The sequence below is a fragment of the Triplophysa dalaica genome, chromosome 1, assembly GCF_015846415.1.
Source record: "Triplophysa dalaica isolate WHDGS20190420 chromosome 1, ASM1584641v1, whole genome shotgun sequence".
In the NCBI taxonomy this organism is placed as follows: Eukaryota; Metazoa; Chordata; class Actinopteri; order Cypriniformes; family Nemacheilidae; genus Triplophysa; species Triplophysa dalaica.
This window is the reverse complement of record NC_079542.1, coordinates 8,377,305-8,402,306: the sequence shown is the minus strand read 5'-3', so window position 1 is coordinate 8,402,306 and position 25,002 is coordinate 8,377,305. Positions and strand designations below refer to the sequence as shown.

The 25,002-nt window shown below is 38.1% G+C and overlaps 1 protein-coding gene across 3 annotated transcripts in view; it reads left to right on the top strand.

The window, feature by feature from the left end:
* The window catches only part of sema4f (sema domain, immunoglobulin domain (Ig), transmembrane domain (TM) and short cytoplasmic domain, (semaphorin) 4F), a 47,743-nt gene extending 23,503 nt beyond the window's left edge, over positions 1-24,240 (top strand). The window contains exons 1-14 of one of the 3 annotated variants that reach the window (XM_056748091.1): positions 2,828-2,952; positions 14,339-14,487; positions 16,262-16,321; positions 17,846-17,944; positions 18,056-18,167; positions 18,898-19,017; positions 19,164-19,318; positions 19,423-19,604; positions 19,744-19,885; positions 21,020-21,242; positions 21,349-21,458; positions 21,608-21,753; positions 22,445-22,491; positions 22,660-24,240. In XM_056748091.1, the coding sequence (XP_056604069.1) occupies positions 14,344-14,487; positions 16,262-16,321; positions 17,846-17,944; positions 18,056-18,167; positions 18,898-19,017; positions 19,164-19,318; positions 19,423-19,604; positions 19,744-19,885; positions 21,020-21,242; positions 21,349-21,458; positions 21,608-21,753; positions 22,445-22,491; positions 22,660-23,423 (2,304 nt within the window). In that variant the 5' untranslated portion in view covers positions 2,828-2,952; positions 14,339-14,343 and the 3' untranslated portion in view covers positions 23,424-24,240. Of the gene's footprint in view, positions 1-2,827; positions 2,953-14,338; positions 14,488-16,261; positions 16,322-17,845; positions 17,945-18,055; positions 18,168-18,897; positions 19,018-19,163; positions 19,319-19,422; positions 19,605-19,743; positions 19,886-21,019; positions 21,243-21,348; positions 21,459-21,607; positions 21,754-22,444; positions 22,492-22,659 lie in introns of those variants that run through there. The other 2 variants (XM_056748075.1, XM_056748083.1) reach the window with 2 other exon arrangements.
* Positions 24,241-25,002: the final 762 nt, after the last annotated feature.

Genomic DNA, 25,002 nt, shown 5'->3' with positions numbered 1-25,002 from the left:
CCCGCTGGCATGGGATAGGACAGGGATAATAGCGGCACTCAGATTTGTGCGAACCCAGAAGAGGGAGAAGTGGCGGAAAAGAGAAATGTGGAAGGAAGGACTTGCCAATTGTAAACAACACCGAAATGATGAGGTTGTGTTCCTAAACAGCAGAAGTAAATAGGTGGAAGATAGCAGATGAGTCAAACAGTTGGTTTACAAAACCAACGAGGAACAGAGAAACAGACAAAAAGTTAACAATTAATTTTAGTGGTGAATAGTCAAAGCAGTGGTTTGATTCCATTTACTATGTCTAGTAATCTGAATTGAAAGACGTATGAATTAAAAAGGGACATTTCTGTCATCATCTCCTCACTCGTCTGTCGTTTCAGACATGCGTGACTCTTTCGTCTACAGAGCACAAAAGAAGATATTTTGAAGAACGCATGGGCTCCAGTGCTCAGCGGATGGGAAACAGTCTTGTGTTTTGAACGAAAATGAAACGTTTGATGGTGAACGGGGACACATCATCACTTATATGAGGTTAATATAGTAGTCAAGCTATTCGATGTGGGACAAAATGAACATGCTTTGTTGGACACACACATGCACTTACAGATCTGTCAGTTTGCTCTGGTTGATATGTAGCTAAATGTGGCCGTATTAAACGGAAGATCCGTGAAATCCCTGGAAAATTTCTTCCCATGGGTCACAACACACACACACACACACACACACACACTGGGATGGACAGAGGGGCTCTGTTACCCTCTCCACCATTCTTTATGAGATGAAGAACAATGAGCTACTTCGCTGGCTCTTTGGAAGTGTTGTGTGTGTGTGTTTGTGTGTATTGATAAATCTGTATCCTACAGAAATGTCTCTCCGTCCTGAGTGCGTCTAAGTGCTCCTAAAGACTCTCTCTTCTAGCACACACTCAGCAACACTTCACTTTTGTTTTAAAATAGCTGCCACAAATAGAGTCAGACATGTGCTGTAGTTTCGTCCATCAGGCCTGTTGTTGTCTTCCAGAGCTGCTCTGACTGGGTGCTTTGTGGCCGTCCTGAACCCAGAGCTTCTGGAGAACATGGCATGTGCTTCAAAGATGTTTTGTACCACACACACAGAGGCAGACCAGAAGAAATGAATCGCAGATGTGACTTAAAGATTTTTATTTGAGTTATAAACCTTCTCGTGTGTCTGACTGTATGGTGGGTGTGTTTATAGTCTGAACAGTGGCTTATTTGATAGTTTGATTTTTAAGCATGTGTTACAGGGGGTTTTATGTGTATTAGAGTAAAACAGAAGCAAAGAAGCTGTTATGTCTGACTTTGGGGTTATCAGTGTAGTGTGGCATTGTTATGTTCCAGCTCAAGGTCTCCAGACGTGTCAGCTTGCCACAGGTGGAAAATTGGGTTTTTCACTGACTTTGCTGAATTAATTCTTTATATAATAGGCCCACATATCAGCATAATATTATTGCAAACCCAGTCATCCAAAAATGTCCTTGAGATACATGAATGACCGGCAGTACCTTTTCCCATGTGTTTCCATAGTCTCCATTCTTGACCGTATGAATGTTTAGAATCTGAGATTACACAATAATTGTTAACGTATATTAAGACTGTGCTGCACTGTAAAACTACTGAGGTTTCTTCTGGAAAAGAGGCAAAAGATTTGCAAAGAAGTCTTCATCTGACCTTCGAAGATATGAAGTATGCAATACAACTCTATAGGTACTGAAGATCACTGTGAGATTGGCAGAAACTGCGTGTGTTAGGGCCGCTTTAACTGCTTTAAGCATTTCATGAGGTCTTTGCGAGTTACAGGCTTGCTAAAAATACCCTCATATTTGCAGGCATACACTGAACATGTATGACCCAGCACACAGCATTGTTTTGGATGTCCGGTGATATAAAATTTAAATCAGAAAAAGCCGTCCAATTACGTTGCGACTTTACGCGTAAGCTGTTAGGTTCGACATCTTTAGGTTCGCTGTTAAAATGCCAGTCTGAACACGAAGAACCAAAAGAACTGAACTACAAATATAAACGCACTGTAAGTGTGAAGTGCGTCTTTTAAATAATTCAACCCACTAATTATAATATCTTTTCTCTATTGAGTTCATATCATTGCTGTCCTTCAGAAGCCTCGAATGTCCAAATTTGCAGTTTTTCAGGAAATTGAAAGAAAATACCTCCTAAATGTTTAGTCACTGTGTTGTCAAAGTTTGCACATCCAGTTAAGAGTTGTTCAACCACTGAAATCATTTTAAAGAGATTATTTTAAGGTTAGAAAAACTACAAAGTGTTGCTTTAACTATACATACATGTCACATATAACTTTTCATTTTGCTGTGGCGTGAAAACACACCTCATGCCTCTCTTATCTGTCCTAATGGCACCTCAGCCATAGTGATCCTCTGGGTCCATACTTTGCCACATGAGCTGTTAAGTAATAGTCTTTTTTGAAGTCTACTCCAGTGTGGGCCTGTATCATTACTCCTAACAAGCACAGCTTGTTCTCTCTCTCTCTGGGCGATGCAATCACTTCAAAGTGTGCCAGATCATGACAGACTGCTATATCCTCTATAAGCTACAGTAGCATTCAGATCCAGGGTGCAAGGTTTTGGTGTGTAGATTCAGTCTTTGTTGCGTTTTTGAGAATTTGGTAGATGTGCCCCGGTCCCATGAGACCACCGGTCCATTTAGTGAAGTTAGCACACCCACACGTCATCTGCCTAATTCAATAAAGAGAGGTCAGAGGTTATCTGGTCAATGATTAATGGGTAACTGATTAGACAAGACATAACAGAGAGGTGGAGGTTGATGAGAGAAGCCAAGTTTAGCCAAGTAGAGCACATAAGTATCAGGAAGTAAGAATCCGGTTTTAGCCAAGTGACTTTCAGTATGTCATCCTAAGAGTGAACACTGAGGGAAGCAAGAAGACGTGGTGAGAGAGAGAGAATTTTGGGTAAGGGAGAAGAGAGAAACTGAGTCATCACTGAACCATCTGCTGATATCTAGTGTGTGTCTGTGTGCGTGTGCGTGTGTGTGTGTGTGTGCATGTATTTTTGCCTGTACGTTGAGAATGCTTTCAACATTGATTTTAAGATGGTGGACAGAACACACACAGTACAGATTAATATTTAACACTGATGGAGGAAATGATTATAAAATCCCCTGGTAATTTGTGTTTTTCCTCATGTAAATATGTGTTAACCCTTAGATGGAATCAATGACATAAAGTTTAGTCAAATGTGCATATCTCTGCCTGAATTTCACTTATCTATGTGCACTGTGAGAAACTAGTTGGTGGTTGGTGATGAAAAAAATAAATGTTTAGGTGGTTGCCACCACATGACGTAAAATGAAGAAACAATCTGCACTATATATCTATGCTACAAAATGTTTGCAAATCGTTGACATTTACCTTTTTAACTGCTACGTACAAAAGGTCAGATTTACTAGGTGCTCCTGTAGCGCACAAAATCTCACACAAGAGTTGATTAAACATTTGCAAATCTTGCTGACATTATACTCAATTATCAGGTTTTCCAGAGACCTCTCCAGTCTACGCTTGTTCATATTTAAGTTCATATTAAAATTTTCACTCAAATAGTAATGCTGATAATATAACGTGCAAGTAAAATGTTCTTTATTAAATCAAATTAAATCACCAAATCATTTCATTTGCAGCTCTTTAGGATACGATAACTTACTTAACAAAGATAATTCTCTATAGAATTGAGCCGGCACTCTCGGCTTGCCTGCCTGAGATCTTGACATATGAGAGCTGCAGGATGAAAACCTGTTTTTGAGACTTTCATAAGAGATTATGTGCCGCAAATGGCCCATAGTGATTTTAAACAATGGGTTAGGAAAAGCTATTTTTTAGATGTTCACTACTCTGTGGGTGACGCACATATGATATTATGGCTGTCCCATGGCAGCCTTCTGGCAGAAATATGCAGAAAGTCCAAAGTGCAAAAGTAATTTAAGACTAAAGCCCTTATTGATATGCGGTTCTCTTACTCCGTCTCTCTCTGATGCATTGCAATTCGCATCATATACATAATACATACAATAGTATGCCAAATTACAAACGTTGCTTAAAGAGTTAAAAAGAATAATATTAGGGGTGTAATAATATCAGTTTATCATATTTAATTTTGTGCTTTTACTGCTTTAAGAAATTCTGTCTTTGAATTTAGCTTCCTTATTTCCTTGCCCTAATTTAATGTTGTTAAAACTCAGTTTAACAATTTTATTCATTTACACACAGGAGGTTATACCTTGAATGTTGTCAATTCTTTAATAAAATAACAAATGTTACTGAGAAGGGTTAATGTTGAATTTTGGTGGGTAGTTGACAAATAACCATACATGTGTGTGTCCTATGGTGTGACTGCAAATATTTAAGTTAATAATGTATTGTACAGTTTGCTAAATTGACAACTACCCCAGATTCTTTTTGTTGAAAATATTGTAAAACCATCGTAATCGTGAACTCAGTATTGTTTGTGTTGTCAGTATCATATTGTATTGTGAGTGTATTGATACACTCCTATGACATTTCATAGAATGGTATAAGGATATACTCAATCATATGTAAATGAAGGAATATAAGATGCAATTTGTGTAATTAACTAACCCTAATACCAATACAGTTGTCTCTTGCATATTTACACTAAAGTCAGACATATTTGACTGAATGTTTTAATGATTTTGAAAATCAACATCTAAAACTTATGCTTAAATTGAGACAAATATAAATTGTGAGAAAATATTTTTGGTCGCTATATACTGTAAAAACACTAAGTAGTAGGTGTGCTCAAACTTCTAACTGGTGATCTGTGTAATAATAGCATTAGCAGCTAAGTGTATGAAATGAAATCAGTGTGTTAAGAACCGTAAGGGAGCATGAATCTAAATGTTTAGTTACTTCCATCAGACTGATGCAGTAAGTGTTTACACTGATCATTAGAAGCAGGAAAGTTGATCCCATAGCAACAGCCCTTTGAACCCTGAACTCAACCCAATGGGAAGACGAAACTTAAATTGACATGCTTGGACTGCTCCATCTGGTGTGTGATTATATTATGTTTTTTCCCCTGAAAACCAACCGTCGTTCCACTCTGCCATCTGTATTTAACAGAAAATAGATCTGCGGATAAATAGATACGCAGACAGACGGGCAGACACACGTCCAAGACTAGCTGAAGACTGAGGATTGGGTGCTCAAAGTATTTAGTGAGATTATAAAAGCCTTAGCACAGTTTAAAAGAGATGCTCTGATGACCTACTGCCACAAAGTGCTTCTTATTGGTCCCAAACAGTAAAACTTGGCCTATTTTTGTTGGAAACGTGTCAAGATTATGCGAGCTTACACGGATGGTGAATTCTAATCTTTTGCATCTGATTTTTTATGTGATACCTTCGCAATTAACAAATAGGGCACTAGCATTAACATTAAAGCTTACAAGGATAACATGGTGACACAAATCTGAATAAAGGGAATTACATTTACATGAATTAATGTGTTATTTATCACAGTAGCACTGCATCACAAAAAGTAAAAAGCAACGAAGGCAATATCGTTATTTTTTCACGTTTGCCATTGTAAATACCTGCAAGTACCATGTTCTAGTCCTAATGGCTGCAGTTACTCATTTATTCATGGAGATGGGCATCGCAACCAGGCATACAGTCAAATGAGCCGTGTTTATCAGCCAATTCAGGTGTCTGGCCCGCAGTGCTGGAGTGTTACTGTTTAGTCCAAGTAATGTATGCCAGAACACAGACTGTAGTCTGAAGCAGCTTTGCTCAGTCCTGTAAATTGGGTGCTAAAACAACGCTCTCAGAAGGTGCAGTTTAGTTACTTTCTCCCCCAAGACCTCTAATCTATGAAAAAAACTGATGGTCTATAAAGGTAATTCAGTTCTTACTGCCTGATTTTCCTGCTGAGGTGTGCTGTGAGGTCCCACTCTCTTCGTAATCCTCTTGAGCAGCAGTGTATTTGGGGCAAGTGTGATTAGTGATGATGGCACCACGCTCTCATCATATCTCCTAGAGCAGACCAGCGAGGAGGGAAATAAAGCAAAACCTTCCTGCTCAGGATGCTGCTGTGTTTCTCATGTGTCCGTTTCCCAGTTTTTCTTCTTCTCTCATCCTTTTTCTCACTTTGTCTAAAGCATGGTAATCCTGGCTCTCTGGAGAAGCTGCTAAGCGACTGTTAAGGGCACGTGCAAAAGGAGGGTTTACTTGTAGCTAAAGCATTGAGGCTTTTGAGTCTTCCGTGCATTGATTATTGTAGGCTTAGTGAATGTTTTTGTTGTGTTTTTTGTAAATGTTTATAGGGTTCTTATGGACCTTAAAGTGGGCATGAAATGGAAGTTGCAGTGCTGATACTGTGAGTGAAACGGGTTCTGGAATGAGAAAAAGAGTCCTTCGGGAATTTATCATTTGGAGTTTGAAAATGATGAGGCCACAATTATAAAAAAAGACCCGTCCCGTACAAATGAATATTCTTTAATAATTTACTCACGATCTTGTCATTTCAAACCTGTATTACTTTCTTTCTTCCACGGAAAACAAAAAGTAGGTAACCGAACAGCGCCAGCACCCATTCACTTCTATTGAATGCACACAAAACCAATGGAACAGAATGGGTCCCGGTTAACAACATTCTTCAAAATATCTTCTTTTGTGTTCTGCGGATGATAGAAAGTCATACAGGTTTTAAATGATAAGAGGGTGAATAAATCATGACAGAATTTTCATTTTTGGTGAACTTTTATATTATTTAAATCTAGTATTCTTGCATATTTTTAATGGAGAGTTTGAAATCTTTGGCAAGAACAGACTGGTCCTGCAGTTACTAGACATCACTTTGGATGACAAAAGTGTTTGGAAATTGACACAAACTAGACAAAAACTACAGTGATGAATGGAATCTTAAAAATAAACCAGTCCAACGGAAGCATTTAAAGAATAGAAGGATCACTGGGAGACAATATAACCTTTTGAGGACTTGTTTGAGATGGATACATGGGTTGATTTTCTCTGACGCTGTCACCCGCAGCCACTCTGTTGTGAACAGGATGTTGTTTAGTGGCTGACCTCTGTCATCAATCACCAGATGCACAATGCATTTCATTATAACAATGTGGCCGGTTAGCTGATTACAAACAGAGAGACATACACACATCAAACATACATGGTACACAAGCATATCAAAAGATTAAAGTCTTTCATAATCAGTATGAAAGCAGTCCGTCGAGTACATACATCTGTTAGAATATGTATATGAGTGAATATATGAGACAAGATAAATTTGTGCATTCTGACAGTGGAAATACTTTGTGGCACTGCTGTCTACTGCTGTAGTATTTGTGTATGAGTCTGTGAGTTCCCTGAAATGAGTTAAACGTAGGTCACTCCAAAATAAAAATGATGTAATTGTTTATTTAGCCTCAAATTGACAATGTGTATTTAATCTTTCTTCTGTGGAACACAAAATTAGTGGTTTTATGTCCATGCAATGGAAGTCAATGGGCCCTATGCTGTTTAGTTACCAATGTTCTACAAAATATCTTCTTTTGTGTTCTGCAGAAGAAATTAATACGGGTTTGAAAAGACTATAGAGTGGGAAAATTATGATTTTTCATTTTGAAGTGAACTATCCCTTTAAATCATGAATAATTTAATATCTTAAGTAAATTAAATGGTTCAAAAAGATGATGAATAATGTGTAAGAGACAATGATACCTTTGTAGTATCATTGTGATATTTTAGTTTAGTTTAAACAGTGCATGTCTAAAAGAAACAATGATTAAGTGGACTAGAATAAACCAACATCAAGTCTAATCCAAGCTTTATAGTCGGTCGAGCCAGCTATTGTAAAACTTGCAACACACACACACGCACACACACACTGTATGTGCAGCTGGTACACGTTTATGCACCGGCTATGATCTGTTGTTTTGAGAATATTTGTGTGTGTGGGGGGGACAGGCAGGTTTTTTCAAATGTACAAAGTAAACCTTTATGGTTCTAAAGAATGACAAAGAGCATATGTAAGCTAGAGGAAGGAAGTGAATGAAAGAAGATACTTGCAGTATGAACACATGAGACTACAGCTGTGTTCTCTATAGACAACATCAGATCAGTGTTACACAGATTATTCAGAGTGCAAACTAATTAAACCCATTGTGATTTTAAACTACAGTTTGTCAAGATCACAGCTGTTCATTTCGAGGTGTTTCTGCTGTGAACAGATGTTGAGCATATCTATTTATCACAAATCTTAGGGGTAAATGGACTGTTGACATTTTGCGTCCTGTTTTTGTTAACAGAAAGAGAAATTCATTCTGCGGAGCTGCTAAACATTGGTGTTATAAGCAAACTCACCACGCTTCCGACACTGCAGTCACTTTGAGTTATTCCTGATGTTGTTTACAGTCTAGCCTCCAGCCTGGCTGTCATTATGCATTATGTCAAACAGATCTTTGAATGTGTGGACAAGTATGGAGAAATGTAAGGGTCAATGTCATGACTGCCTCACACTTGACATATAGCGAGAATGGAGACTGATACATTAATAAAGACAGAACTTACAGTATAGATCATAGTGAATAGTTATGTATATATCTACATTTAAAACCGTCTGCATTTTGCAAATGGTTACAGTTAACTACTTTGCTGGTTTACAATAATAGCAACCAGGTTGGAGAAGGAAATATAACATGAGCTGTCATGAAGTAATGCCACAGACATGTGCAGTATCTGTATTGATAAAGGCTGTTTGTAAAATTAAGTGAATCAACGTATAGACTATATGCCACTACCAGACCGCTCCCACAGAACTTGTCCCCAACAATAACGTTCAGTGTCACTGCAGTGGACAAGTAGGTTAGACACATAGACAAAGCCTCAGCCTAAGAATCTTCCACCAAGCTACTGAGAGCTGTGGGAATCACTCTTTAACTCAAAGAAAACTAATGATATTTGTTTGTTGAGTCAATACATTTTTTATATTTCCTGTGACACTGGTGTTGTTGCATTTTGTCTACGAAATGTAATACTTTGTCTATTATGTTTTCAAGTCAACGATGATCTGTGATGTAACCAAATAAGCCCCTCTCCAGATTGTTTTACAGTGATGTTACTTAATATCCTAAAGGCCACATGCAAAGCAGCAAAGCTATAAGCCTCCATTTTACTAGAATAGTTTTACCGTTTGTCATTTTCTGTTAGAAACCGATGAAGGATCTTCATTAGGTTCTGGCGTGGTTAAAGGTCCAATGTGTTTTTTTTTTTGAAGATTTATTGACAGAAATGCAATATAATATACATAACTATGTCTTTAGAGGTGTATAAAGACCTTAAACAATGAAGCTTTATGTTTTTATTACCTTGAAACGAGCTACTTCTATCTACATACACCGCGGGTGCCCTTACATGGAAGTCACCATGTTGTTTCTACAGTAGCCCTAAACATACAAACTGCTCTACAGAGCATGTTTTGTTAATATGTTATCTCCTTCTGCAAAGAAGTGAAAACTTGACGACATCTTTGTTCTGTGACAGCCACCGTAGTGCTTCGAAAGGGAGCGGTGGAGTGAGCTGTTGGTTGCAATACGCAGCGTCACCGCTAGATGCCAGCAAATTTCATACACTGGACCTTTTTGGTTTAGGTATACTTTATTGTCCCAGAGGGAAATGTGTCTTGGGTTCAAAAGATACAGCCACTGCATCACATAAACACATAAATCCCAATAAGTAACTAAATAGCTTATTGTATAACTCAAACTCATTTATAAAACCTTTTCGCAGTTAAACATTGCCTAGGTTGTGAAGTGCAGCAGCGTCTCTTTTCACCTCTCAATATTTTTAAAGATGAGCTAAGCTCTGTTATTAAGATTTTATTTATGAATAAGGTGAGGTATGATCCAGTATGACATCATTTAGAGTCACGTATGGTGTTCTCATTTAACTCAAAATGAATCACGCCGCACTTCTTTATGGTGTATCAAATGCTTGAGGTTTTATTTATTGCATGTGCTTTCCACAGATACTCCTTCTTGCTATCTTCTATATTACTCTTTTCGCACAGACGCTCTGGCTCTATTAATTCAGAAAGTCAGCTGTAATACTGTCTACACGCTGAACCATGAAGTGATTGTGTGGAATAATTCATAAATCATGGATTCAGCGTTTTATCTGTTTCTCTCGAGACAGCAGATAAGGCTTGGAAAATTCCCAATGGGAAAACCACAGTAGGAATGATCATTTTGGATGAGTCAAGGTTGAAGTGTGCCTGGAAAAATAGGCCAGGTGAGTGTGTGTACACTTAGCCTCCAGATCCACCAGGCGCTGGCTGAAATTGCCGGGTGCAGGCGCTTGAAGCCCCTTAGTGTTAGTAATATGCTTGAAAGCAATAAGGAATTTTGTCGTTGACACAACAGTTTTCTTTTATCGAGCCATAGTCTACATTAAATGACCCAATATTATAATATAAAAATAATGTTTTTATTTTTGTTAATATTTTATTTTGCCTTTATCACATTTACATTTATTATGTAAAAAACAGGGCCTTGATGCCCGATGACTCCTGAGATAGGCGCAGGCTCCCCGTGACCCGAGGTAGTTCGGATAAGCGGTAGAAAATGGATGGATGGATGTAAAAAAATAGGAGAATTTTTACATTTTAAGATGATTTATTATAATTAAAAAAAATGTGTTAATTCTTAATTCAGTAACCTGAATGTTTACGAATAAAAAAACCAATAAATGTGTTTAGTTTCACCTACTTTGTTTCTCTGTGACTGACAGCTTCAGTTTTACAGTAAATTCTTTAAAATATACACTGTAAACAAATTCTGTAGAAATTACAGTATTACTGGCAGCAGTTTGCCAGTAACTTACTATAGATTTACATTTATGTAACTTACTGGTGTCATGCGCCGGGCAAGGGAAAACAGATAGGGGAACCAAAATGAGAAAAAAAGAGAAAAAAGCTTGATGAGTGTTTCTGGTTCCCTTAATAATTGCATTTTTGATTTTTTTGCTGAAAAGATAAAGACTTGTTCATGTTTAATATTCATTTATCTTTGAACAAACTGTTTCTAATAAATGAGATAAATATAAATCTACAGTAAGTTTCTGGCAACTAGCTGCATAAATACAGCAAACAATTTTACAGTGTACACTTCAAAACTGCAATTCCCTGCAGCCATAGTGTCAGAGAGAATTTGTGTAGCCCACTTAACACATTGTGTGGTCACAGTAGAGCAGACAGAGGATAAGACAGATAAGGAGAACATTTTGGGTTATTTAAGGAGAGATATTAAGACAGCATCCCCCCAACTCTGGTTCTTCATTCATCATTAATGTCTTGAGACTGAATGAATGATTCATGGATGAAGGTTGGTGTTGGCTCCACTTTCAGCCTATGACAACACATCGCTTGAGCTTTAGTGACATTTTACCATTTCTATTTAAATGCATACTGTAAATGCGGCAGGATTTTTTTGTATCGCATCAGCTCCAATCAAATGCTTACTTTCTGTCTCCCTCATTCACACACACATGCGCACACACACACACACACACACACACACATCAGATGAGCGGTCAGAGGCACAGTTTGGGAATTGGCATTTGGTTTGGGGGATTGGGGGGCAGATGGTCTATCTTTGAGGTAGAACTTTGAGGGACAGGAAGCAGTGTGACATGAGGACATTAAGGGAGGACCTTGCCTGAAGCAAATGTCTCCATCTGTTTTCATCTAGTATTTCTATCTTTTGCTTGTCACTCATTGGAAGTGACAATCAGTAGTGGGTGGGGCTTTTTGGCAGGTTGTAAGGCACAGATTGAGCGGGAAGTACATGGGGAGGGAGAGAGTGAAAATTTGTCTTACTGTATATACAATTTTATGTAAGGCTAGTTTTTATCAAATCAATCCTACATATGAAAGCTATAGGAAGCTTGTTAATTTCATTACTTTGTTTGCTTTTTACAGTTTATTTAGAATCTAAAATGTTATTCCTTAGAAAGCACACAAGTCTGTTGTTTCACAGCAAAGTCTTTGGCACCCAGACAAGCACAGACTCAGATGACTATCCACTCCGGTTCTTTTATGAATTTGTTTAGAAGTAAACAAACAACCTGTCAAATTGTGTGTGTTAGCTTGTGCCCTGAGTCAGAAAAGCAGGTTTGGTGACTGAAGAAAAATGTTGAGGCATTCTTGTGATCTCATCAGATTACGTGCCTGCATACAGCTGGTGATGTGCTACCTTTATAGTGAATGTATGAGGTGGTTCCTGCAGACTGCAGATGCTTAGAAATGCATCAAAGGGATAGTTTAGCCAAAAACTCAAATTTGCCGTTTATTTTCTCACTCTCTGGCCATCCAGTAGGTGACATTTTTTCTTGTGTAGAACCATAAAGAAGATTGTTTGGTAAATCCGCAGCCCACTCTGCCTCATATATTGGGAGTATATGGGGTCTGCCGTTCTAAGAGTTCCTAAAGCACATAATTCCAAAAAGCGTCTCCTGACGACATGTTGACGTTTCGTGAAGTGACTCGCTCGATATTTTCATAAATTTGAACGTCATTTTTAATACTATTAGCCATACTGTGTAGAGGCTCAACACTCCCTTTCTGCAGGTGGCGCTAAATGTACCAGACGCTGGTATGCCATCCGCCACCAAATACTATACTCCGATTATATGAAGCAGAGAGGGCTGCGTATTTACCAAACAATCTTCTTTATGGTTCTACTCAAGAAAAAAATGTCACCTACATCTCGGATGGCCTGATGGCAAATTGGAGTTTTTGGCTGAACTATCCCTTTAAGACTTACAAAGCGCTAAAATGTTACAGCACTATTTTGTAGTTGCGTTTCAAAAGATCGCCCATTTACAGTAATTCATTTAGCAGACCATGTGCCGACATGTGCATACATTCACCTGCTGTAGAATTCTGTCATCATTTACTCTTAGATTACCCCTAGATTGTTGGAAACCAAAATACATTTATTTGTTTTGCCGAACACACAGGAAGAACTTTGGAAGAAGGTCAGATCTCATCCACCATTACTGCCATAGTAGGGGAACAATACTATGGGAGTCAACGGGGGTTGAGATTTGACAATCAACCAGGGGCTTTGGAACAGTCTGAGTGTAAGCAAAGGTGAACTTTAAATGATCAAAGGTTTCATTATCATGTTAAAATACCTTCTATTCTAGTTTGTGCGTGTTTGTCTTGTCACATATGCTAATGTATTTAGTGTTAAAATGTAGACACTTGTGATCTTTATAAGGAACTGATTGTCTTATTGTCTTATTTTTGTTTAGAAAGCTCATTGCATTACAAGATGAAGAAGATATAAACTGTAGTATTAAGAGAATACAAACACATGTGTGCTCTATTTTTGTTGTGTAATGACGCATGAAACCAAACTCTTGACGGATGTTAGCAGGCATGCTTGTTTGTTGTCATCACCTTGGCCACATTTATGTTTAGATTGTGGCCTGCGAGATGTCTGAAGTTGGGTAGCCGCACAACAGGGGTGAAAAGGTGGAAAGAGATTACCTAGAATAAATTAATCTGATCACGTGTGCTCAGTCCCAATTGGCACAGTCAGTACAAACAAGCACGAACTGGCAAACACATCTATGCATGCATGCACACTGTGCAGAAGTCTTGAAGGTCACAGGGCGACTGATCACAGACAGTCACTATCTAATGTCCTCATGAGGCCAGACATTGAACGGGGGGGGACAGACTGAACTGCTAAGGGGCAGCATTCATTTAGAAAATAGTGTCTCTGTGTGTTGCATGAACACACCCACTGATCATTTCTTTGTGTCCTCTAATACACTTTTTTTAGTATCGGTTTTAGTGTTACTTTCGGTTTTAGTGACACCTACATCACCCTACAATATGAATGTGATCTGTCCTTTTTCCATATCTCACCCTCCTACTCATTATTTGTCCGTTTCTCTCTTTCTTTCATGCATTCTTTCTTTGTTAATATAAATATATCTCTTTTAAAGATTTGATCTTACTTATGATAAAAGTGATATTTACATTTTAAATGAACTGCTCAGTTCGGATGGTTTGTTAAATTTGCCCCAGGCTTGTGAGCTATAGCACATCTTAAATGCTATTAAAATGTTATTGCATCAACAATATTACACATATCTGAAGATATTTAATGATCATAATTACTTATACTCTGTGTGAATGCAAGTATGCATCTCTTTTTATATTTTATTTGTGTTACTTGGTTTTTCAGTGACGCTGTCTTTTAATAGGTGAGATAAAATCATATCTTCTGTCTTTCTCCCAGTGGACATGACTAAGCTGGGTTCTAGTGAATTTGGGAGCGTGTATAACTTCAGCACCTTCCTGATGGATACTTCATCTGGGATTCTGTACCTGGGAGCACGGGATGCTGTCGTCGCCGTGGATACTTCTAATCTATCAAAGTGGAAGACGGTGAGCTCTCGTTTCCCTTGTGCTGTAAATGGCTTCTGTTTTTCATTATTCTTTATTGTATACAACCATTGAAGAGGAACAGTATTTGCTATAATCAATAGAAAATAATTAACAAAAAGTAGAAAGCTTAATTCACCTTTGTTGTTCCAATTCAATTTAAAAGGTTTGTGCAATGTGAAAGTATCAAGTTCACACACACACACAGAGTCCTCATAATAGACAGCCTTACAAGATTGAACACACTGCTTTTCATCAAGCTAAGAAGAATGATCTCATTCCTGGTCGCTAGTGCAGTTCGCTAACTAAATTAACCCTTCCCAGCGGCCCTCCCATTTCACCCAGCAGCTCACTGTCTGCTCTTATCAGGCTCAAAATGTATCACACTCTCTAATGTGGCTTCACGTCCATTTGCCCCTAAGCACATCGCACATGTGTCAGAGCCCAGAACATTCTTGCCCCTTCCTCGATCTGCACTTTGCTCATTGTCTAGTAGCCAAATGACTCAGTAATGTGTCATGAAATCTTATATAGAAATTAAATGTGAGCTACTGTGCTGAGATCATTGCACTGATATCTTGAACTCATTTCCTGTGCTGATATGAACAGCCCAATGCATAGAGTTTCTAGATTTTTGACATTTGAATTCAAATCCCCCTCCTGATTAAATGCTGACACTGGTCTTCAGAACGGTAACGGCAAATCCAGCCCCTTACCTTAACTCACTGCTCCAGGTCTACATCCCTTCACGTCATCTTCTGTCTGAAAATGAGTGACGCCTGGTTGTTCCATCACATCGAGGCACCAAATCGCTTGCAAAAACCTTTACTCATTCGGTTCCCCTGTGGTGGAAGGAACTGCTAGCCTACACTCGAACTGCAGCATCCTTCACAACATAAAAAAAACCCTCAAAACATACCTGTTCCGCATTTTTTGACTAAGCAATAACTGTCTTGTGTCTAAAAAGGTATCGTTGTTCATTTTTACCCTTGGTAACTCCACCTTTAATCCTCCTAGTTGCAAGGCATTGTAAACTAATGGTACTGTTTAGCGTGTTCACAGAATGTTTATATGCTCTCCTACTTGTAAGTTGCTTTTGAAAAAATTGTCTGCCAAATGAATAAATGTAATGTTATAAAAAAAATAGACTATATAATTTAAATAAAGAATGTAAATAATTTGCTGTTGGTTTAAAGGTCCAGTGTACTAAATTTAGGGGCATCTTGTGGTGACGTTGCGAATTGCAACCAACGGCTCACTTAACCCCTCCCTTTCAAAACATACAGCGGCTGACACAAGACTAAGATGTCATCAGGTTTTTGCTTCTTTGCCGAAAGAAATAACATATTTACGAAACTCTGTATTTAGAGCAGTTTGTCCATTTAGGTCTACTGTAGAAACAACATGGCGAATTCCATGTTAGGGGACCCGCGGTGTATGTAAATATAAATAACTCATTCTAAGGTGATAAAAACATAACGCTTCATTATGTAAGGTCTTTATACAGCTCTGAAGACATAGTTATGCATATTATTTTGCATTTCTTTCAATAGATCCCCCCAGAAAATGATAAAAGTTATATATTTTGGCAGAATGGATGGATGCATTTGACCATTAAATGACAAAAAGATGAGGGATGTTTTGCACATTTTTATGTTGTTATTCACACTGTATCTACAGGCCAAACAATCTTTAAATATCCAGGCCTGACACCGTTTCTTTTTAACAAGCGTGGAATCTCTCTTTTTTCTCTCTCTCTCCCGCTATATCTATGTAGATTGACTGGAGTGTTGCAAAAGAGAAGAGGAGATCTTGTGTTGCTAAGGGAAAAACCGAGGTGAGCGTGTGTGCTTGAAGATGTTGGTGCAGTGATGTTATTAACTTAATAGAAGAAAATTACAAGAGTTCTGTGAAAAGGTAGCAAATAATGTTTGAATCTGAATTAAGTCTGAACTGTCTTTTGAAGTCATTTGCTTGCCTAGTATTTTTTAAGGAATATTTTTAAGATAGTGGGTATACTTATATTTCAAGACTCTCTGCTGAGGGGGACGCATGGGACAAATGTGAACGAGTGTGAGAATTAATGAGCTCACTTATCTGTGGTTTGCATTCACTGCATGTTGGGGGAGGTACCTGTGTATGATTGACAAGTGGGCTGAGCCTCAGTGGGGGAGGGTCAGAAAGGGCATGATTAGGCAAACAAAAGGTGTGCAGTGAGTGAAAGAATGGAGAAGAAAATGAAGCGAAAGAGAAAGATCTGAAGACGTTAGATAATTGACCCCACAGATATGTTGCTGTTCATTGAAATACACATGTTCTCTTCTATGGCACAAAAAACACTCCATGGAAAAAAGAGAAATATACAGAGGAGTCTCGTATTCACCTTTATTGATTTTGTTCATGTTGTATTTATCCAGAAATGTTTTTTCAGCAAAACATATTCAAGCTTGGTTCTTCTTAACCAAAATGTCCCATCCTTGCCAGAATACATTTGTGGGGGAAAAATATCGTCTGTGCTTTTTTAAATTGCCTTACACTTATTCCAGCTGTGAAATGTCAATCACGATTGATTTACCATGCCTGTTACAGGATAAGGGGGTGGAGGTCTTACTGTAGAAAACGTCTGGGGGTCTCAAGCATGGCTCAGGTTACCAATCACTGTCATAGATACAGAAATACGCACAGTAAAGGTTCAAAGTCACCCTTAAAACATCCGCACGAGCTGTAAAATTATTGTGCTGGAGACAGAATGTTATTTTCAATCCTTGGGCTGTTTTATACATTTACACAGCGTTTTTAATAGACAAAACAAGTAAATGGTCAAACGATGCATGTTACACCAGCAAAATGCAAAAAACAAGACGCTTTATGCATAAACATCATGCCCCTATAGTTTTTAATTCACCAATACAGGTGTTTTGAGTTTCGCTGTTTCATTTATTGCCTGCAAAAGCTGCTATAGTATTTATGGGTAAGAAAGTCCAAACCCATACATTAAAGTAGAGCCCTTTAATTGGGAATAACTGCAAGTTCGGGGATAGAAACAAATTTGTCTTAGTTAAATTTGTTCTTTAAAGAATGTTGTTCGTACTGTTGTTTCTTCTTGAGTCTGGTACTGTATTGTACCCTCACCAAATGTTATTAAAATTATTTTATTTTGTGTGTCAAACATGATAAAGCTACTGTTGAAATAAAACCAGTTATGATTTTCTTGTGCAACTGTATTTTAGAAGTGTCATCATAGCTCTTCTTTACCTTTTCAGGTACAATTACAGAAAAGGAACAAAAGGTCTTGGAGTAGCATGATTTGTACTTTGTGTACTATTTCTGAATATGTTCTTTACTCTGCTGCCCCTCACAGGCCGATTGCAGGAACTACGTCCGTCTGTTAGAGTTTTTGGAAGATGGACGAATATATGCTTGTGGGACCTTTGCCTTCGACCCTCAGTGTGCCTTCATTGTAAGTGCATTTGAGAAACAAACATTTATACTTATTAAGACACATTTGACCAGTTTCTAATGTATTTAGGGCCACATATTTATTACACTTGTCTATGTTTGCCGTTTGTAGAACATCTCTTCATTCTCATTGGAGAAGCATGAGGATGGCAATGTGAAGATGGAGACGGGGAAAGGGAAGTGCCCATTTGAACCTCGCCAGCATTACACTGCCGTCATGGCAGGTGTGGTACACCATAAAAAATATTTTACTAACTGCTGTCTTGTTGTATTGATCAGACTCGTTATCTTGCAAAATAATTTTCTTTAGACAATGTGCAAATTGAAGTCTATTTAATGTACGATATAAATTGTGCACAGAATTTCAAAGGATTTTTTTTTTAAGAATGCATACTAGAATACTATACTTAAAGGTTTTGTATGAAATTTAGCGGCATCTAGTGGTGAGGTTGTGAATTGCAACCAACGACTCACTCCACCCCTCCCTTCTGAAGGGCTAAGATGTTGTCATATTTTCGCTTCTGTGGCCAAACAACATGCCGAATTCCATTTAACTGGACCCGTGTTGTATATAGATAGAAATAGCTCATTCTAAGTTAATAAAAATATAATGCTTGATTATGTTAGGTCTTTATACACCTCTAACGAAATAGTTATGTATATTATATTGCATTTCCATCAATAGATCCTCCAAAAATGGACCTGTAGAATATTATTTACATTAGTATGTTATATTTTTGCAGATCATTTCTTCCATCTTAAATTATTACTACTAACAGATCAATTAAATTGTTTAATTAAATTTGTTTTAATACTGTCTAAATGCTATTGTTTGTGTATTTTTTACCTATTGTAGTAAACAATTAAATATAAGATTTTAATAAATGACAGATTGAGTTACAAATGTAACCTGAGTATCATATTTAATAACGCTCCGACTGTCTCTTCTTTTAGGAGGAATTCTTTACACTGCCGCCACTAGTAATTTCCTTGGCACAATGTTCGATATATCCAGGGCAACGGGCATCGAGCAGGAACGCATCCGGACCGAACAATCCATCAGCTGGCTTAGTGGTAAAACACTCCCCACAACTTTACACGCTATTGTTCCGTGTTCAATGCAAAACAAACTTTTTAATTACTACACATCCACCAAATGTTAAGTTTACTTTCCATTCATTTTATTGGAATACATGGCCGCTGCTTATTTCTTTACACAGATCCAGAGTTTGTCAGTTCTGCCTTCATCCATGAGGATGAGGAGTATAACCCTACCGGTGAGGATGACAAAATTTACTTCTTCTTCACTGAAGTTGCTAAAGAATATGACTTCTACACCAAAGTCAAAGTGCCCAGGGTGGCAAGAGTCTGTAAGGTACTAATCCAATCAGTTTTCTTCTGCATTTGTTTACTTTATTATTATATCAAATATACGTTTTTCTCATATTTGAATGTTTTTTCTCACTCTTTGTCCACCAGTCTGATGTAGGTGGTATGAAGACTCTGCAGAGGAGGTGGACGACATTTTTGAAGGCCCAGCTGGTGTGTGAAGATCGAGCCAGTGGACAGCGTTTTAACGTTCTGACAGATGTCTTTACTATACAGCACAAGCGAGGAGACCCCAGCAGCACACACTTCTATGGAATATTCACCTCACAATGGTACATCTCACCTCTGATCTGACCTTCTCAGAATATCTGGGATGATCTCATCTCTGAGTGTTTGGTTCCTTTGCTTTTCATTTCTCCAAGATTGATTTTGTGTATGACCACCTGACCTTTGTGTTGTATTGATGTGCAGGGAACGCGAGGAGCTTTCTGCCGTGTGTGTGTACAGTTTGGAGGAGATCACTAAGGTCTTGAATGGCCCCTTTAAAGAGCTAAAGAAGAGCTGTGAGAACTGGATTAACCCGGAGCCCATACCAATACCACGACCAGGACAAGTATATAGCTGCACCCTCACTACCACACATTTCTCAATGATATCTTACAAAAAGATGCTTTAAACCATACCATGCCAAACTGGATCATATGATACAGTATTAATATACAGAATACTATATATTATAATAATGCTTTATTACAATAAATAATAAGATATAATATTCTACTCTGTTCTGTAACCTGTTCTGTCCTGTGACGTAACACTGCTTAAAAATCTACTTTTAATATACTGTATCTTAGTCTACTGTACTTAAGTATACTATTCTATACTATATTGTAATGATACTACATGGTACTACACTACGCTGTACAATATTGTACACTATACACGATGTACACTATATTGCGCTAGTTCTATACCACACTGTATTGATATTATAATATACTAATTCTGTACAAAATACTACAATACAGTTATAATTCAAAACACACATATACATATATATATATACACACACACACATATATGTATGTAATTCTATATTATTATGTATATTATTCTATACTAAACTGCAGTACTAATACATTCTAATACGGTTCTAATTATATACTATACTAAGCATGTATTTCTTTACTTTACTGTAATAATTCTACACTGTTCTAAACTATAATGTACTAATTCTATACTATTCCATATATATACGAATATAATTTATAATTGTATATTATTCTGTATGTTATTCTATACTATACTGCAGTTGTATTGTTCTAATGCTGTACAAATTGTATACTTTACTAAGACTATACTGTAATATTTCTACTCTATGCCATGCGTTGATGTACTAATTCTATACTATTCCATATATTCTATATATCATTCTATACCAGTGGTTCTCTGGCATTTTCTGATGTTTCTGCATTGTAAAATGAATTATATGTCTTTGGTTTAATCGAAACCAAAGTTTAAGATCATAAGTCTTTATTTGGGGAGGGTGGCACAAAGCAATTCGCTCCACACTAGGGGAGACCTGCAACAAAAAAGTTTGAGAACCACTGTTCAATACTATACCGCAGTAATATTCTACTACTACACTAATGATATACTTGACTACACTAATACTTCACTTCATGGTACACAAAAATATTACAAGGCTACACTTTGAGTTTTGTTAATGATTTGCCTTCTGTGTCAGTGCTTGAACAGTGCTCTGAGGGAACAGGGCTTTGAGTCCAGCCTGAAGCTGCCTGACAAAGTGCTGACGTTCATGCGGGATCACCCGCTCATGAAGAACAATGTGGTGGCTGCACCGCTAATGATCAGGAAAGGAATCACATACACAAAACTTGCAGTTACCTTGACAACAGCCCCCAGTGGTCCTAATGAACAGACGGTCACGGTTTTGCATCTTGGAACTGGTAGGGGTTTTGTGTAAATAGAATAGAATATGTTCATCTGAGTATGAATTGAAATGTCTTCATCTGGGTTATGTACTGTACATGTGTGTTTGTGTGTGTATTTTAGATCGAGGAGAGCTACACAAAGTTGCCGTGGTTGGACCTAATGCAACTCTGATCGAAGAGGTCCCCCTGTTTTCTGTACAAGAGCCAGTGAATAACATATTGCTACTCGAGGTAATTCACACAAAAAACACATATCTAGTTTTTTAAATGTAATATTGTGATCTGTTTCTTTAATTTGTGATATAAAGCAGTACTGTACTTTTCCTGTTTCCCTCCCTAAAGTCATACAAAAATAAATATCGAATGCATTACTGTTGTAGAACGAGGCTCTGGTCGGTTCCCCTCTCTCTCTGGTGAAGTTACCCATAGGGGGGTGTTCTATGTACACTCCCTGTGAAGTGTGTGCACGTGCCCGGGTCCTCGGCTGTGTGTGGAGGCATAAAGAGCAAGCTTGTGATACGGCAAAGTAATTTACACTCAAACACTCCCTCAAGAGTAAAAACTATTTTAGTTGCTTCCTTACACGTCAAAACATTCATGTTGTTTGTGTCTGTCTCAACTTTTATAACAATGGATAATTAAAATTTAATTAAAATTAAAATGGTGTCATGATTTACTCACCCTCTTGCCTTTTCAAACCTGTATGACTTTCTTCTGCAAAAAAACTTCCTCTGACAAAAGATCATATTTTAAAGAAAGGTGGTAACGGAACAGTGCCGACACCCATTCACTTCTATTATATTGACACAAAACCAATGCGAGTGAATGGGGTGACGGTTAACAACATTCTTAAAAAAATCTTCTTTTGTGTTTTGCCGAAGAATGAAAGTCATACAGGTTTGAAATGCCAAGAGGGTGAATAAATGATGACAGCATTTTCATTTTTGGGTGAACTATCACCTTAAATGTTATTTAAAAAACCTAAAATCAACAAATATTTGAAATGCTCCCTTTGCAATAAACTTGTTGAAGCATAATTGTTTTTACTTGAAATAAAAAAAACTCAGCTAAAACTGAAATAAATAAAAATAAAACCCTCATGGAATAAAAAGTTAAATGTTAATGTAAAATGACAAAAACTAAGTAACACATTTGCTCCAATCTTTACTAAAATTAACGTTACAAAAAAATTATATTAAGTTACATTTCTGTTTCAGGCATGGTAAAGACGAAGATTTGGTCAGCCAATGCAACAAAGGTGAAGGTAGGTCTAACAGAACAAATGATATACTCCTTACCGCAAACTTAAACAAATGGCTAAATTGTGTATTTTTGCTATTTTTTCGAAGAATCTGCTTAATGTAAACGTAATTCTATGCTTTTTTTTGTTATTAATATCTTTTTTTTTTCAAATCTCTCTCACATTCTGTAGGTCTTTGCTCCCCACCAGTGACTGAATTGCGTGTCGAAGAGGGTCTGCGTGTTTTGCTTTCTTGCGTGCAACTGTCCCCTCGTCCCTGCCGCTGGGTCTCTCCTACCTTGAGCCAAACCCGCTTGCACAACTATGACCTGGAGGTTAAGGTCACACCGGACAGCCTAGGCAACTACATCTGTTTTTGCGACGAAGTTGGCAGAGATCAGCCGCCCTGTCGCAAAGCCGAGTACCAGCTCACCCATAAGAGCCCTAGCATTGGGGGGAACATGGCCGTCGCTGGTGGCCGTCACTTCTTGGCCTCGAACGTCATATTTCTCGTGGTTGGTTTTGTTATAGGTGTCATCTTATTATTTGTGATTTACAAACGGCAAGGAGGGATGCGGGGTGGCGGGCACTCTTCCTCCACGTTAGAAAAGGGGCGGGACTTGCTCACTTCCACAGAAACTCCCCAGTCTCCGAGCAGTGCCAGTTTCCTGTCGGAGGCCGTGCCATTAACAGAGAAAAGGAACGGAACTCTGAACGGACACGGCATGCCTTCGGGTGGTCTTAATGGAAGGCATATTTATACCAACTCAGGTGGACTGAAACTGCAGGACTCAGCTGTTAACCTGGCAGAAGAACTGGATGGTAGAGAAAGGGCGGGGCCAGATGGAGAAGAGGAGGGGCTTGGGGATGTGCTCAGTGAGATGGAGGAGGAGTTTTCCAAGCTGCCTTGTCTGAGAGGAGCACCGCTGGCACTATGTGAGGAGAGCTCTATCTGAAGACCGGCACGCCCTTTTCTGTAAAAGGCCGAGTATGCATGCTGACAAACACAGACAACACAATTTTGTGTGTTTTCCAAGTGTTGAGGTGTGGAAGGAGGAAGAAGCAGACAATCAGAGAAACTGACAACATACATTCCAAATATGTAAGAAACGCAAGCGGTCACACAAAGAAGCACACACACAATCATGTGCGTACACAAAATACGTGCGCTAGAAGTTCCTCTACTATTGTACTCCATTACGTTGTCATCTAGTCCATTCACTCCAGTGTACATTTAGTGCTGCGTCTAGTTCTGTGTGTATTCTTCGGTTTCTGCATGTGTTGGATCAGGTCGATGGTAAGATAAAGAGCAAGTGTTTTTTATAGCCAGCTATCAGCACTTTGACACGCCGTCCTCAAAGCCGTGCACACATGCATACACAGTCTGTGTAGTTCAGTACGCTCTGGTCTGTTTCCTGTTCCACAATTCTTTCAAAGGGGAAATTACCTTTATCCGTCTGTAGACCAGAGAAGCACAGAGCCGTGTAACATTTGCCCATTCTACACAGCCAGATTTAATACCATATGAAGGGCTTTTCAGCAAAAAAAAAACCACTGTGTGATGCTTGTCAGCAGAAGATAATCTATTCATGAGGGATAATAGAACCATGATGACATTTTTGCTATACTGACAAAGTGGTAATCTCTGTACTGTCAGGCACTGTGGCATATGTAAGACTTCCAGGTCACTCTGTGCAATATGAAAACACTTACTTAGGTAAAATGTCTGCATCTTTTGGATGTCTGATTGGAAGAGCACGACTGAATAGAAAATAAAGAGGAAAAGAGAAACTTCTCCTTGTATGCGAGTCCACGTCAGTCCTGACGGTAGATGGTGGATTGGATTTGTCACTGCCAGATGATTCAGCCACAGTTATACGTGTTTGAAAGAATTCTGGGAATGTTTTGTGGTATCAATTCGAAAGCAGTCGTACCACTGCCCATACGGAACCAAATGTAGCATGTATTAATAAAAATGCAGTTTAATGAAGACAACGAGGACCAGAAAATGTTGGACATGTAGCACGAATGCATAAATACAAATGAAGAAAGTGAAGGAAATCAGCGATTGTTTAGAGTTTCCCTTTAAGGACAGAGAATGTGCCTATTTGAAGGTATATGTATCCCCAATAAAGTGCATGAGACACGTAGCTCATGGGACAGAGCTACAAACGTGTACAGTTATAATCGGGGCTACAGAGTAATGTAAACACTCCTAATACATGAGTGTTATATTTATGTAGCCATAATGATGTCTGTTTCAGGATTATGTAAATATCTATGAATATACAAGAAAATGGGAGAAAGATCTTTTAACTGTTTTTTTTCTCTCTCTGTGGTTTTAACCACTAGAGGGAGTCTTCCTAACTGCGATAAACGGTTCTTCTTCATCCTTGATGTTGCCATTTCCTGCCATTGAAACACAAATACGGATCTGTCTTACTTTCCCTATTTATTTATTTTGTAAATCTTTTTTTAAATAAAATATTTTGTAACATTATGTCGAAATGAAGGTAACCCCTGAATTATGTATAA